At 32.6% G+C, this 17,027-nt stretch overlaps 1 protein-coding gene across 1 annotated transcript; it reads right to left on the bottom strand.

Moving 5' to 3' along the window:
• Positions 1 to 580: 580 nt before the first annotated feature.
• Positions 581 to 16,523, bottom strand: ALB (albumin). Its single transcript, XM_039845425.1, has 15 exons — positions 16,367 to 16,523; positions 15,608 to 15,665; positions 14,634 to 14,766; positions 12,294 to 12,505; positions 11,555 to 11,687; positions 10,717 to 10,814; positions 9,107 to 9,236; positions 7,970 to 8,184; positions 6,644 to 6,776; positions 5,438 to 5,535; positions 4,262 to 4,400; positions 3,414 to 3,637; positions 2,381 to 2,513; positions 1,695 to 1,762; positions 581 to 735 (listed from the first exon to the last, which is right to left on the bottom strand). Exons 1-14 carry the CDS (start codon positions 16,443 to 16,445, stop codon positions 1,721 to 1,723), a joined length of 1,827 nt encoding a protein of 608 aa, XP_039701359.1. The 5' UTR covers positions 16,446 to 16,523; the 3' UTR covers positions 581 to 735; positions 1,695 to 1,720.
• Positions 16,524 to 17,027: the final 504 nt, after the last annotated feature.

Raw genomic sequence — 17,027 nt, 5'->3', positions numbered from 1 at the left:
CTGATATCAGTGTTTACCACTGGAACCAGGGAAAAGGAGCCCAATATTGAGATTAACATCTTAAGTTTTACAAGAAAATTTTACCCTCCAACTCTTGTACTTCCTCAATTCAATATACCTTAATCACTCCTTACTATACTTTTGTCCAGATCTCCTAATCCCCCTTTCCAAATTTGTTAAACTTTTTACAGTCTTCATGTATTGTCCTCCTAAACTATCTTAAATTTCTTCTAGAATCAATGTATTTTCCCCCATTCAATTAACTATTTTTATAATCATTTCTACCTTCTTTGTTCCTTACATTTCTGAGTTCTAGTAGTAAGGAAAAGCCTTGTTTTATATGCCTTACCTATACCACAATCTTTATTCTTTTATTCAGAATTATCACAAGTTAAAATATTACTTTAAATGTTTATAATTCATAACCAGAAGAGTATCAATGTTTATTTTAATTAATTAGCCCATTAGAAACTAGAAGTCTTCTGCTGAAGTAGGGAAAGAGAAAACGGTGGGACTTTCACAGAACTTAACAAAATTTTCAGAATGGGAACCATTCTTGAAAAATAGCAGTCCAGAACCATTATATTAGATTCTTTTTATTTTTTATTAATTTCAGCACAGAGAAAGCAGGCAAAATGTTTAAAGAAATTTGTATTCTTTCGACACCAAACAGAAGGAAAAAAAGTTGAATAAGCTCTGGGTCTTCATTTCTCTATCTCTTATTCTCAGGGTGAGCTGAAAAAACAAAAGGACAAATATAAGTACTGTTTGTAGAATGGCGTGTGCTTTTCAGGTCTATTTCAGTGAAGGCCAAATTGCTTAGACTGTCTTTCTGCACTTTCCACCAATGAAAATAATTCAAGCTTGCCCTAGACTTGTGGCAGCTAAATTCTTCTGTTGAGCTAAGGGAAAGGACACCCCAATAAGTACTATAAAGTCATCTCTTCATCACTGATGTTATCAGAATCCTCAGGCTTCAAAGTCACGGCTTTCATCATCATGCCTCAAAGTCATTTCCTTAACACCTATTTCTTACCTAAGTTAATTACAAACAAACAAGGTGTCTTCTTCAAGTTAGAACTTTAAGAAGAATATCTTGTCATTTAGTACTAAAACAAATCATTTTTGAAATTACCAAATTTCCAGAGATGCAAAGTTGCTTTCTTGCCTAAATGCACAATAAGGTGGGTCTACCATACTCTCCAATGAAATGAATGTGTTATTAGGTTGAATTTTATAAAATCATTGTCATTCACCATTTTTTAACCTACAAAAATGTACTTTCATATCGTCCAGCCTACTACCTGAAGTATCCCACTGTTGAGCTATTGCTTAGTTGAATGGTTCTCTCTACAGTGTCTGTCACATTAGGTCAGAACAGAACCATGATTAACTATCAAGCTCTGGTTTGAATTTTTAATTGTAGCTCCAACTCTCACTAGCTGGGTGATCCTTGGGTAAATTCTTTAACCTATGCATTGATCTGAGCCTTCATTTTCTCATCTGAAAAAAGAGAATAATAATGGAACTCAACTCAAGCAACTATTTTGAGAATTAAATAAGTTAATACATATAAGGAGCTTAGAACAGTGGTTGTCACTGGTTTATATGGCTCTTAGCAAATGCTCGATCTTTGCTATTTTAATAATAACTATTACAATTACTTTTTAAAGAAAAATCCAGAGCATAGTTACCTGAGATGCTTGTGATTGTGTTATTTTTAGGCAAGGGTAGCTTGACTTGAAGCAACAAGTTTCGGACCCTGAATAAAAAAGAAATGACAGATTTGGGGAAAATATTAGCATCACTATTAGAAAAAGAATTAACATTTATACAGCAATTGGTGATTACAAAGTAATTTTATATGCATTACATTCTTTAATTCCAGCTTAGTACTAGAATCTCTAGAAGGAAACTTACTGAAATCCATTGCCCCAACGGAATAAAAATGATTGTCAAGTCATAGGAGAAAAATGTTAAATGATTCAGACACTTAAATATAAACTTCCTTACTAACCTGTAAGATTAGATTCAATCAAATCACAAACTATCACTTTTAAAGAAAATAGTTAAATAAGTTAATATTTTGGTTTAATGATTGCCTCTACCAAAAGATTTCAGAACTTCCAAATATTTCTATCTATATTCATAAATATTACAACCTTGGAAACAGAACAAACATTACAAACATTTAATAATATGCTCCAGTGCAGCATACAAGAGCTATTTAAGTCATCCTGTGAGACAACTGTATGTAAAATAAGATTCCTGTCCCACATGTACGGAGTATCTTTCAGGTACTTAAGCCCCTAAGCCCTAGCTTGATCAAACGCAACAGCAAAGGAAATTAGACATATTAAAATGAAGACAACTACAGCACCTCCTCAGCAAAGCAGGCTTCTTTGTCATCAGCTGTGCAGCACTTCTCTATAAAAGCTGAGAAATTTCCCATAACAGTTTTCAGTTGTTCATCAGTTGCTTTGGGCTTGTGTTTCAACAGCTCAACAAGTGCACTGCATTTGAATTAAAAAAAAAAAAAAAAAACAGGAAAAAGTTTACTCACATACAAAAAGAAAATGGAGATAGTGAAGACAGTAGCTCTGTTGTTTGAGATTGTAAGCCTTGGAGTCAGTTAACTCTGACCTTGATACCCAGGCTTACCACTATAAACTTCAATATTCTCATTTGCATATGAGGAAAATAAAATCTACCTCCATTGGATTGGTGGAAGGATCAAATGAAATCATCAGTGTAAACTGCTCAACATCTGTAGTGTCAATAAATCTCAACCAATCAATCTCTTTTCAGTTAAATCTTTGGAAAAGATTACATAATTGCATTTATAAATTATTTAGATTTTGGGAGTTAAACCATATTAAAGTTTATAGCAATTTAAGAGCTAGAAATGATGCTTAAGAGCTTAATTATCTTGGACTCCATTTAAAAGTTTCTAATATGAGAATTACATTTGGTCTTTGAAATTTGGCTCATTCAAAGTGAATAGTGGACAATAAGACTATCCAAACTCATGGGAGCTGGTGGTTCTCTTTTATTGACATCTGCTGAGGATAGTGCTAGAAAGAGTCATATGGGCGCAGTAGGTTTTACAATATTGCTCTTATGTCTATGGCTACAATCGGAACACACCAGAGATGATAACAACTTGACGTTGCATTTCTAACCCCTTGTGACAGTAGTAGGGAGTCAAGCCACAGAACTTGAATTTTTAGATTCACTAAGAAAACAAGAACTTATCCATTTTATTATTGACCCTTTCATCACCTTAATAAGCCAATACTTAAATACTCTTTCTAAGGAATATAATAATCACACTGGTTCAGAAAAAGTTACTCATTTCAATTTACAGTTCTCTCTATCAAGATTATGAATGCATGCAATAATGAAATACTTACGTTTGTTCCTTGAGGTGTTTCTCAGAGTCAGGAAGTGTGCATACATCTGCATGAAAGGTGAATGTTTCAGCATTAAATTCTTTGGGGACGTATGTTTCATCGGCTTCCAGAGAAGAAAAGCATGGTCGTCTGTTCACCAAGGAGTCTGTGCAGCATTTGGTAATTTTGTCACTCACTGGTGTCTTCTCGTGCAACACACACAATCGGTTCAGGACCAATGACAGCTAAAGAACAGTGAGGAGAACAGAAATTCAAAAGAAGCATAATTAAAAGTTTTCCATGAAATCCTACTTTCCTATGGATCAAAAAAAAAAAAAAAGAAATGTTGAATTTTAACTAGCAACATTGAATCCAAGGTTGATTTGAGACAGTGATTTGCTTATGTTTAGAACTACAGATATAAGGGACATGTAAAAGTCTTTTCTTTTTTAAATATGTCTAAATGAGAATTAAATATTCTCATTTGAGAGAATAAATGATTAAAATAATTTGAATTGAGTCCTAAGATATGTGTTGGAGTGGGGAGGAAACAGTCTTATACTGACACATTAAGGGAAAAATCCCAAAGGAAGTGAAAATATTTTTAAATGACAGAATGAAACATTGAAACTTCATGGAATTTTTTCAAAACAATTTATCATCTTTGGAATCTTATCTAAATCCTCATTCTGATGGTCAGGATAATATAAGTGACCAAGTCTTGGCAACCACTACCACACACACGCACATACACGTGTGCACACGCACATGCACACGTTATTTCACTCCTGCTTCTGAAAGCTAGCTTTGTCTTTATCCGAAGGCAAAAAATTCATCATTATTAACTTATTGTATTTTAAAAGACTCACATAGTCTTCAGCACAAGCCATTCTTTTGGATTCAGGAAGTGTACAACACTTGTTGCCCATGTTTGCTAGTTCTTTTGAGATTACCAGAAGAGTTGGAGTTGACACTTGGGGCATTTTCTTGGTGTAACGAATAGTGAGCCTATAACAAAATAGTCCATATTTTTTCAGCCAGGCAAGAAACTGTTTGTTTGTTTTTTCCCTAACATAGTAGGTAAAGCAGAAAACACTTAGCCAAAATTAATTTAAATGATTTTCCATTCATAAAATTATCTCTATCTCTAGGTTGGTGGAGTAGTGTGGGGGAAGACCTAATCCTGAACAACCAGTTAAGCCTAAATTCGAGTTCCTGTATAATCTTAGGTAAGTGACTTATTATAGTTCAGAGACATTAATATATTTATCAATTTCTTCTTTCTTTTAATAAACCCACTGAGAACTTAATATATATCAGCATTGTGCTAAATTTGAAAGATATGGATGAATTTCCTCATCTACAAAATTGTAGAAATATACTTGACTCAATAAGGACAATGCAAGGTTAAAAGAAATAAAATATGCAATCAACATGGCATGGTATCTAGGATGTAAAAATCATTTACTAAGAATGCCAAACACCACTGAAAGTCAATGTATGACTGTAATTTACTTAAGAGAACATACTTATTCATTGTTCTTATCCCTAGCACCCACAGTTAGAAGAGTGTTGCTAGGTATATTTTGAACAATAAATATCTATCTAATGATGTGTCCCTTATTGTCTTTACCTCCCTTGATAAGACTTTATTAGATCAGGACATTAGTCTATCAACTTATATATTACAGTACTTCTTGAGCTACTGCTATTCGAGGCCAACTATTTCCTGTTCTGTAAAGCATTGCTGTCTTTTGTTTGCTCCAAAAGTATTTCTTAACCTTCAAAAGGTATCCCAAGATTTGGTATTTTCCTTCCCAGTCTCAAGAGGCTAATTTTTCAAACTGCACTCAAATATAAGCTTCTTCGTCCCATCCTATCACCTGTTTTATCTCTCCTTCTCCAGTCTTTCTAGATGTAGAGGGATTAGAGATATATACTGTATTTGTATGATTAAAAGCTCTGTAACAGGTGGTCTCTATATTAAGTCTTAAGTAATTACAGGTCAACCAAGAAAAAAATTAGTTAGTAAATAAAATACATACATATTTTGGAAGCCATATGGTCCAAGGTTTTCAAAAAATTCACAGTTTTGTTTCATTAACTTCTGAGGCTCATCCACAAGAGGTTGAAGTTCATCAAACTGAAAGGTAAAAGAATTGCATGTATAGAATTCTATCAGAGGACCATTTGCGGGTTGTTTTTAACCCCTATAGACAGAATGAGATCCTTCTTCCTTTCTGCGCAAAGCCATATAAATAGATCTTTGATGTCAAATCTATTACAATATATCCAAACTCCATAGTATAAGTGATTAAGAATATTCAGACTCTGGAGTATAACTGCTAGTATTTGAGCCAGGCCATCTGACTCACTTCCTAGTTATGCAACTTTACTTCTAATTGCCAAGTTTTAGAAACCTCACTTCTAAGATGGAGATAAAAACTGTACTCACCTCAGAGAATTGCTCTGTAAATTGCATGAGCTAATGAAACTAAAACAATGCCTGGAACATCTCAGTAAATGATAGCTATGATTGTATTATTATTATTAAGCCAACTCTTTAGTTGGATCCTGAGTTCTCTGAAATAAGAGATTTTATCTTGGTCACAGGTTCCAGTGTGGTGTCTGGCACATAGCAGGTTCTCGGTAGAAGAAAAGAATGACTTTCCTCTAATTCTAAAGCTTCGAAACCACTATGTATGTTAAAAGTGCTAAATATCCTAAACATGCTAAAATCCTATTTTAGCACAGCTAAGTTTACTAAAAATCCTTCAAAACAGATTTCCTCTCCTTACTTAATTTCTTGTAAAACTATTCCTAAACCTTCTCAAAATATTTTGAAAATATTCTAAATGAATAGATTTCACAACCTCCCTTAAGATACTAATTCTCGATAGCTGATAAGTCTTGGAATCATATTAACTATATGTCTAAGTTAAATCTCTTTTACATTTAAATTCGCTTTATCTTATTTTGTTCTCAGGAGTATAAAAAAGAGAAAAGACATGGTCAAGATTTCATGGAATTAGAAATTGCTCTTTTCGGATCTTTTCCTCTAGACTATTCTGTTTTATTAGCCATTCTATTAAAAGCTATTTTTCCCTAAAATGTTTAAGAGCACAGAATCTAAACCATCTCAATAAAATATCTAAATTGTAATATATAACATCTTCCATTCTTGCATTATTTTTCTTTCTTGTTATTGAAATCACCAAAAGTTACATTTTTTATTCCTTCAAGAAACCTACCACTTTGGAATAGCACGCATGAGCATCATCAGTGGCACAGCACCTCTCCAGTGTAGCTTCATATTCCTTGGCAATCCTCAATAGCAATGAGACAGCGTATTCTGGATGCCTTCTTGAGTATTCATACAAAAACCTAATTAAGATGAAAATAAAATAGAGTTAGTTGGACAAATAATCAAGAAATCACATAACTAACCACAAAGTAGTATATCCCTAAAGTCTCAATTTGACTAAACTGCATGCAGTAAAGCTTGGAGGCTAAGGGCTTGGGGTTCAGAGTAAAGCTACCTTTATTCAAATCCTGGCTTTGCCACTTATTCTATTATATCGTCTTAGGCAATTTATTAAAACTTTCATAGCTTTAGTTTCCCCCTCTTTAGAATGGGGATAATAATAGTAACTATTTCAATAGTATCTATTTCAACTATCTAAGGTAGTTGTGAGAAATACATGACATAACCTATGCATAACACACACTGTCTAGCACATATTAAATGTTTGATGACTTTTGTTATTATTATGTATATTTTGTTTGATTTAGACTGTATCTCAAAAAAGTTGTGCTAGATAAACAAAGATATATTCTTAAATTCTTCTTTTTCCTCTCTGTATGAGTGAAATCTTGAAGGGTTCACAATTTTATGAAATATTATTTAGTGCACAGAATACTATTATAATCCAAGAATAAAAATGCAAAGTTTATCACCAAACTTACTATACATACAATCATTTATTTTGTCACTTAATTGTATGCTGCCTTGTCATGCTACTGGACTTCGGTATTTTCAAACAAATATAAAGCACTTGGTAGCAGACTCAATACATCTCTTTATACTTCTTTGCTGCCATCAGATAGGTACATGTATGATAGATAGATAGATAGATAGATAGATAGATAGATAGATAGATACAGAGATATAAAAATGTATTACATATATTCACACATGTATGTTAAGTTTAAGATATAATCTTTGAATGAATAAATAAATAGGTATATAATTTATACATACATAATGATTCTAGAGGTATTTCCAGAAATATCCCTAAAGAGTAAGAAATGAGCATTGGGTAAAAGTAGAAAGTTTACTTATTACTTTGTACTCTTCTCTATTGACTGAGCTTTTGCCATGAACAAGTTATTATTTCGTGACAATTTTTTATAACTAATTAATTTTTTCCAAAAAGTGTAAAGCCTGGGAGAGGAAAGGATAAAAAAGCATTGTAGGCAACACGGAAACAGTAACAACTCTAAAGGAAAGCCTAGAATAACTCCCAAATCCTCAGACCATATAAAGGCTATGAAAGGATGATCCCTCATCCACTTACGTGCCCAGGAAGGCGTCTTTTGCTTCCTTATAGTTTTTGCAAACGTCTTTATCGTCAACAAAATCAGTAGTTATTGAGGGCAGATCATTAGGCAAATCATCATTTTCCACCTCAGAAAGGCAATGGGATTTTTCCAACAGAGGCTTATCACAGCATTCCTTCAGCTTACTGGAGAATGAATCTTGATTGTCACACATATACTTGACGAGATCTCCCTATAAGCAGTTGATAAAAATTGTTCAACATAAATTGACATCTCTACACTTTCCCACTTTCTCTTCAGATTTTTATTATGATAGCAGAACACCTCTATTGTATTCTAAGACCATACACATACCAACCTGCCTTCTGTGAACATTTTTGTCTGTGCTCCTAAACCTGGAGACTTCAGATAGAACTACTAAAACATTTCCACTTGATTAAAATACTACTCAGTAACAGGGACCCCTATCAGTTATTTATTAATTTTATATCTCTATTGTTAAGGTATTCAATTTTTTTATTAAAACCCAGTACTGTTTTTCCAGACATTCCTTTAAATTAAGTGCAGGCATTTTGAAACCAAAAAACTAAATAAAGAATGTGAGTTTTGAAAAATATAGTCAAGATTACAGTCACAGGCCCTATTTACACATGTAAAATATCTGCCTTAAATTTTCCAGAGTGTTCTGAGAAATTAGGATTCTGGTATTTTGTCATATATTTCAGTTTGGGGAAAAGAGATATCATGCTAAATATTTTTCTGTTTAACATAGAGAGTTAATTAAGGTAAACTAGAGAGGGAAAAATTACATAATTTCCAAAGGTCTCTTTAGGTACTAGCTCTTCCTCAACTCTATCCACCTCTCCCAAAAAACTTAGAAATCTGCCTTTGTAGCTATTCTACTTCAGTTTAAGTCTTTGTTCTCACTTAGAATATGACTAAAAAGGATTAAAAATTAGTAAATGTGTTTATCAAATCATTTAGTGAATGAGATAGCTAGGTTTACAAAACACACACACACACACACACACACACACAACTCAGGGAAAGGATTGAGCAGATTAGGCATAGAAGACAATTTCAACTAAACTAAAATTACTAAAATACCAACTAAAGCACGTAAGTTACCAAAAAGAATACTGAGGATTCCTTACCCTGTCATCTGCACATTCAAGCAGGTCACCGTGGCAGCATTCCTTGTGGATTTTGCTAAGATCTGACACCATCTTGGAAAGTTCCATAAAATCAGCCTTGGGAAATCTCTGGCTCAGGCGAGCCATGCTCCTAAAAAGATAATTCCCCCATTAAAACTTCATAAACATGCAATATTTTATGTGGAAACACTAGGAAAGTAGTACTCATAACAAGAAAATTCAGGACAAAATAACATAGAAATAATTTGTAAAATTTATTAGTTCTCGTTTACTGCTAGTTCTGAACCGAGTTATCTTAGGAAGAAATATTTCCATAGGGCAGAATTAACCATTATAAGAGTGTGTGGTGGATAGAAAGAAGTCCAGTGATTCATAAAGTCATAAATCAAAGAAAAATTCTAAAAGAGGCGGCATACTAAGAAGCATCATGTTTGGAGTCCTATCTGACTTCCAGATCTGACTTTGTTGCATGTTAGCAGTGTGATCCCAGGTAAATTACTTAGACAACCTGAGCTTCAGTCCCTAAAGAGTCACAACAGCCTGGAAAATCAAAAGATTGTTGTGAGGATTAAATTAGGTAATACATATGAAAGCATTTTATAAACTGGAAAGTGCCATACAAACTCCAGTTATTTTTTTACCAATTAAAATTCATTCTTCCTGACTTTCTGAAGGACTCTGATAAGAGAAATTTCATAACCTCTGCAAAATTAGGGAGTTTGATTAAGAGTACAATTACCAAGAAATTTATTCAGCATAATCTCTAAGCCCCAGGACAAGATATAAAAGGTTAATATTCACATGCTTTCACAAATAATTTCAGAGTTGCCTAAATCTGATAAAAGCTACTTACTTCTTCCCCAAACCAATCACAGCCTATTTAACTGTGTATTGTTTCACATTGGGGTTGTTTTATTTATTTGGTTGGTTGTTGGTGGTATATAGATGGTAGAGGTGACAGGCAAAGATAGTTCAAATGACAGTCTTTAGAGATTTTGCAAAATGTCTATTCATTTTACCCTCTGTTTGTTTTGATTAATTGTTGACTAGCAAGTGAGGGATGGGGGTGGGGGGTTGAGTTCTTGGCTCAGATAATGAAGGATACTCCTAGTACCAACTAAGTAATATAAAAATAGAGACCTAGGCAAACAAGAAATTAAGAACAAAGCTGAAGCTATGAGAAAAATGAGAAGTAATCCTGATGGCTGAATTTAATGATCAGAACATAAAAGGACAAGTAGACACTTCCAAGTAATTGCAGAGGGCAGGGTGAATTAAAAATAAATAAAAGACCTTGAGGACAACTCTATGAAAATAGTGTACCATTAGAATAAGATCCCTAGTCTTTGTAAATAAATAAGAGTTTAAATACCTGTCCTAGAAGGACAAAAATGATATCTTCTAAAATTTTTGACTTTTTGAAAAAATATGATAAAAAAAGGACAAATTGTCATCTATGCTATGATTTTCGCTTTTGTTAAATTTCTACCTTTTAGACAACCAAAAAGATGTTTATGAAAGCACTGTGTGAAAAGCCACGTAAATATACAATTTTGTCAACTGAACCATCATCATTTACATTATAAAGTACAAAACTAAATTTAAATTACCATGCTTTGAAAGCTCTCTCTCCAAATTTTTGGATACTGGCACACCTGTGTCTCTGTTTGGCACTTGAAGCCAGTAGTTTCTCCTTCAAAACTTTTGCCTGCAAAAAGAAATCATTTTGAAAATATTTTTTAAAATTCTACATGAAACACACCTTCATAAGTTCAGGTGAGACTATGTCAAATTAAATTTTAAAGAGATAATATACACTTAAATTCCCAAGTACTCACTATTGGCAAATAATTATTATGCTCTCTAAGAAAAGGAAGAATTGGTCTGGTTATAGTGGAAGCCTCCAGCTAGCTAAGAACCAGCATATAGGCATTGCCAGTTAAAAGAGAACTGAAGGGAAAGTTGTAAGAACAGAGTACACTAACATCCCTGGGAATATAATTTTACTGACTTCTTAATTTATGGAACGAATGAAGAAACCCAGGCTACCAGATGCAGTGAAATTCTCCACTTCGAAGTCCCTCCCTAGTAAGGAATTCTCATAGAAAGATAAACAAATCTGTGGCCCTTTGCTGTGCAATTTTACCAATAAGTTTCTGTATTTCACTATAGTGACCAGCACCATGAAAAGAAGAGGAAAATTTAGGCACATACACAGTAATTCACTTTATCAGATCCACTATGACAAAACTTAAAAGGAGAAAATGAGGATGTCGGAGGACTTCGGAGAGTGTGAAAGATCCTTGGGGTGGATAAGTGTGAGGAAGACTTTTCGACCAGATCAAGAAGTTTATATCAGAGGCTTAGGTTTCCTAATCTAGCCATAAGGTGCCCCAGATCTGAGGTTTGGGGCCGAACTGGTTCTTTCATTCTTCTTCTAGGACATACCTTTGGTGCCAGGCACGTAGCTTTATCAGCAGCTTGGCAGCATTCTGTTAAAATTGCTTTATATTTTTTAACATAGTAAAGGAGTTCTGGGCCATAAAAGTAAGGATGTCTTCTGGAAACTTCATATAAGTAACTAAATTTTTTAAAAAGAAGAACAGGCCATCATTTTTCTATAGCAAATGGTATTAAGAAACAATCAAAATCAACATTTTCCTCAGAGACTCCAAAACTCGAAGACATCTAATTTACCAGTTAAGCACTATTTGCACAAGATGATCTTGCCTATTTCATTAAGTCAATAAAAAGGTTAAACTTACACATATATATAAGTTTATATATATATATAAACTATATATACACATATATACACATGTAAAATAGTTATTTATGATATAATATAATTGACTAAAATAAGGTTAATTCTGAGAATAACTAAATATATCTTCATAATATTTTAATACATGTCAATCTCAATTTTTATACAGATCATATTCTGTTTCAATGAATTCTAAAAAATCTTTGATAAAATTTTTATTGTGTAAAATTTTATAGTGTCAAGTATTACCTCTTTGAAAACTGTCATTAGAAAAGTTTTCTAAGTCTTCTTTAAAAAGAACAGTTTTCTAAGTCTTCATTAGAAAAGCTTCTAACTCTTAATGTTGAAAACATTTTTATTATAGTAATCGTTGATTGAGTTGACCTATTCATAATTTTGAAGCATAAAAATCTGATTACTTACTTTTCCAAAAACTTGTTATTATTTTCTTGAAAGGCAGTGCACAAAGCTTCGGGCTCTGGTTTCACTATTGGCGGGAGGTTTGGGTCATCATCTTTGTGTTTCAGGAAGCATTCGTTTCTCTCAGGATCTTGTTTTTCACAGCAGTCAGCCAATTCACCATAGGTCTCACGAAGAGAAGCAACTGTACACAATTTATCTCCAAAAAGAGTATGCTAAATGGAAGACAGAAAGCTTCAAACTGGTAGGCAATATTTTATTTTCTTTACACATGAGGAATAGTATTAAAAATGTAATACTCTGGTTAGAAATATCTTCTTTAGAAAATCATATAAAAATTCACTTTTTTCTCAGATTTAGAGAGTTTTCCTTGATTTGAAAAACTATGTTTAATTTTTTAAGAATTAACTGATACTATTTGTTATAGTGGATAAAACAGAAAAGCAAAAAAGACAGTCAATGGCTTTAAGGAATGAGCATTACTCTAATTTCCACCTGAGGCTAAAGACTAGAAGAGCAATCGCAATAGAAAAATTAAGCGAAAATAGTCCTGTAAGTATCAGGTGAATTCCCATTAGGGAGGAAAAGATTCAGATGGTTTCTCAATTGATCTGCTTTGTGAGACATCCAACTTTTTGGTAGATACCATTCAAAAACTGAAGAGTAACACAATTTACTATATATTAATTGTTATTGCATTAAAATATAGATCTCTTTGTTCTAGAAATATTTGCCTCAAAGAACATTCCATTAAATTAATCCTGTCCATCCTCATTAATATTTATTATAAAAGTAATTGTAACTCCAGGGAAAATAAACTGCTCAAGACAGAATTTATTAATTTTCAAAAAATTCTTTTTTAAAAATTCATATTTAGAGCCATGACATTGTGTGGAGTTAAAGTACTGATTCTGGCTTGATGAAGAGATACATATAAAGAAATATAAGAGCAGAAAAGACTTCAGTGATAAATAAAAAATTGACATGCCCCCAGAAAGTATATATAAATCAAATGGCAAAAGAAACATTATCCTCTCCTTGCATTAAAGACCTTTCTGAAAATACCAAAAGCTCAAAGTCCTTTAAAAGAAATGAATACCTCGATATATTATTGAATGTAAAAATATGACTATCCCTAAAATGAGGAAAATATAGCTGTACTATTACTATACCCAGGTAAGAAAATCAGCACAAAAATCAGTTGAGCATTTTCTGAAGATTAAAAAACATGCTATTACTATTAGCCTTTATGTAAAGAAATCAAACTTTAGATTCTAAAAAGAGACTTTTACAAACAGAAAATTTCCATTTAAATACGGTATGCCATCGTGTGTGGTCTCAATAAAGAAATGTTTTTAGTCCATTATATACATGTACCACATCTTCTTTACCCAATCATCTATTGAAGGCCACTTTGGTTGTTTCCATGTCTTGGCACCATGAATAATGCTGCAATGAACATTGGGGTGCATATATCTTTACGGATAAATGTTTTCAAATTTGGGGGGTAAATATCCAGAAGAGAGATTGCTGGATTATATGATAGTTCTATATTTAATTTTTTGTGGACCCTTCATACTGTTTTGCATTGTGGCTGTATCAATTTATATTTCCACCAGCTGTGTATAAGGGTTCCTTTTTCCCCACAACCTCTCCAACACTTGTTATTACTTGTCTTGTTGATTATAGCCATTCTAACAGGTGTGAGATAGTATCTCATTGTGGTTTTGATTTGCATTTCCCTAATAGCTAGTGAAGTTGAGCATCTTTTCATGCCATAAGAGATGAAATACTGCCATTTGCGACAACGTGGATTAATACTGAGATAATCATGCTAAGTGAAATAAGTCAAACATAAAAAATTGAGAACCATATGATTTCACTTCTATGTATGATACCAAACTGAAAGCAACAAACAAAAAAGACAAAAAAAATTTATGAACATAGAAAACAGTTTAGTGGTTACCAGAAGGAAAGGGAGTGGGAGGTAAATAAGGGTAAAGGGAATCAAATATAAGGTGATAGAAGGAGATATGACTTTGGCTAGTGAACACACAAGGCACTAAATATATGATGTATTATTGAAGTGTGCACTTGAAAGCTATATAACTTTATTAATGTCACCTCAGTAAATTTAATAATAAAAAAATGTTTTTAAAAGTATGGGTATAGCTAGAATGTCTCTATCATAGGAAAAACGATGGCTCTACCCACTTTTGAGTGTTGCTTACAAATATGGTCATTTCGTAATAACTGAGAAAACTAAAATAGAATTTTTTTCCCTTTGAAATGCTCAGGATTACTTAAAAGAAAAACTAATATTCAAAATCAGAATGTACTTACAAGCGACTTGTCACAATTTGCAGCTGACTCATCAGCGGCACATGTTTTTGCAAACTCAGTTACTTCATTTGTTAATTTGCTATGCTCATCAAATGGGCACTGCTGGAGATACTGAGAAAAGGTAATCAGTACCCTGAAACAAAGGACATGGAAAAATTGGTATAATAAAATTTTAGTATAAAGTAGGTTGTTATGTTAGAGAAAACATTGGCTATCAGTATATGTTCTATATTTTATACATCTTATTATTATCTAGAAAGCCTATTCATATCAGCTATTATCTGATGCCTAACCAAGCATATGTGGCTTTCTAAGCAAAGAGAATATGTATTTCCATCATGTTTAAATAAGCGTGTGTGCCTGAGTAGATGCACACATACAGAGCAAGCAGCAAGCATAATGTTTTCTAAATAGATCTAATTGTTAAGACAAGGGGCATTACATAGTCCCTCTGGCTATATAAAACAAGAAACAAAAAACACACGCATACTTCATTTAGTCAGGCTATAGTATGAGATTGACCTTTAAATAATAAACTATTTTCTCATTTTTACTAGATTAAAAAATATTAAAATGCTCTCAAGAAACCACAGATCTATTTGCTAGGGAAAGGAATTTAATCAGTGTGTTGTGAAAGGAACCATATATGAAAGTCTTTCCCATCATCCAGAGCTACACTTTCTAATATGCAGCCATCTGCTACACATGACTGTATAGAGTTAAATAAATTAAAATTAAATATAATTAATTTGTGATCCTCAGGTGCACTTGCCATATGTAAGGTACTCAATAACCACAGGTGGCCAATGAATACCATATTGGACAGCAATGATATAGAATATTTTCTTCAGTGCAGAAAATTCTATAGGACAGTACTGTTTTAGAGTCTGGACTTTGATGACAGGAATGTGAGAACTTCAGAAAACAACCAGTGCTATTAGAACATTAAATTTGACTCCAATATTTTAACTTACAGTTCTCTGAATTGTTCTTCTCCCAAATCATTATACCGATGGGCAATCTCACTCTTGTCTAGAGGGAAAAAAGATTTGTTTAAAGTCTGATGAAAACAACTGGTTATGATATTACTTTTTACGTTTCTCTCTATTTGACTTAGGTATTCATTTGCTCCAAAATACTGGGCTCTGATCCCTACAGAAAATCTTAGGATGACGGTGGACTGCTTCTGCTTTTAAACAGAAGAGTTATTCAATACCAATGATAATGTCTGAAAAATCATTAAAATAATTAAGTATTTATAGCTTTTTATACAAATTTTGATAAGCTCTAATGCTCTTAGTATATATTAACAGCTACTGAGAGGACAATCTGAAAGGAAAAATATAAACACACGTTCTATTTATAAGATTAACAACTCAGGTTTTGTTGGTTTTTTTACTACATCAAGGTGCAATGAATAGAGCTTTGAGATTTTGGAGCTATGAATTTTATCTTTAACTATAATCTGTAAAGGTTAAATTAATTTAAGTTCCTTCAGCTGCAAAATAAAATTACACTTACTAAACAATTCTCATCATTTTTTTCATGCAGGATATTAGAAATATATTAATAAGGTAACTTCCTAAGTGTTCACAAATACAAAATACTATGCTAGTCTAGAAATAAATGCTAAAGGAAAACTTTAAAGATGCAGTAAACTTTAAAGTTTACTGAAACTTTCTTTTACTAGGAAAATAAAATAAATTAGAACAATAGAAAAATAGAATTCTTACGTGTATCTCGACGAAACACACCCCTGGAATAAGCAGAGCTGAACAGAAAGAGAAGGGAAATAAAGGTTACCCACTTCATTGTGGCAAAGGCTTGTGGAGTCGAAAGAAGACAAAAAGTAAGATAAATGGAGGGAAATGAGTATTAATATAGTCCTTTAACCAATAATTGTAGATTATTAACTAGACTCATCTTTGTGTTTCTTTGACTCCCAACTGTTTACAAAATTCATAATGTTCTTGCCAAAAAATTGTTTGACTAAATCTCTTGCATATGTTTGCCATCTGGAACTCATTTCCCTACAAGACCTTGTCAATTCATGAAATTATGTAAAACATCTTACCAAATGTTACCTAAGAATTTAAACAATCCATATCAATTGTTCATTATCATGTTCTTTATCTGTGATTTACCATTTGAACATTTGAGTTTTAAATCTTGACAAAAATTTAGCCAAAGCAATGACTTAGCTTGGAAATAAGACATACTAAAAGAGCTCCACTCTGAGTTGTATAGATTACTAATTCCAAGTATGCTTTTATCATGAATAAGGGAAATAGACTTGTCTTTCAGGCTACAGATGAACAAAATAAAAGAATGTCTGCCTATGGAATTATTTTTATTGGAGAAATCATTTTTTTAAAGCTTAAAAATTTAAATTAG

The sequence above is a fragment of the Pteropus medius genome, unplaced genomic scaffold (assembly GCF_902729225.1).
Source record: "Pteropus medius unplaced genomic scaffold, Ma_sr-lr_union100, whole genome shotgun sequence".
Taxonomy (NCBI): Eukaryota; Metazoa; Chordata; class Mammalia; order Chiroptera; family Pteropodidae; genus Pteropus; species Pteropus medius.
The sequence above is the reverse complement of the archived record's forward strand: the minus strand, read 5'-3'. Positions and strand labels throughout refer to the sequence as shown.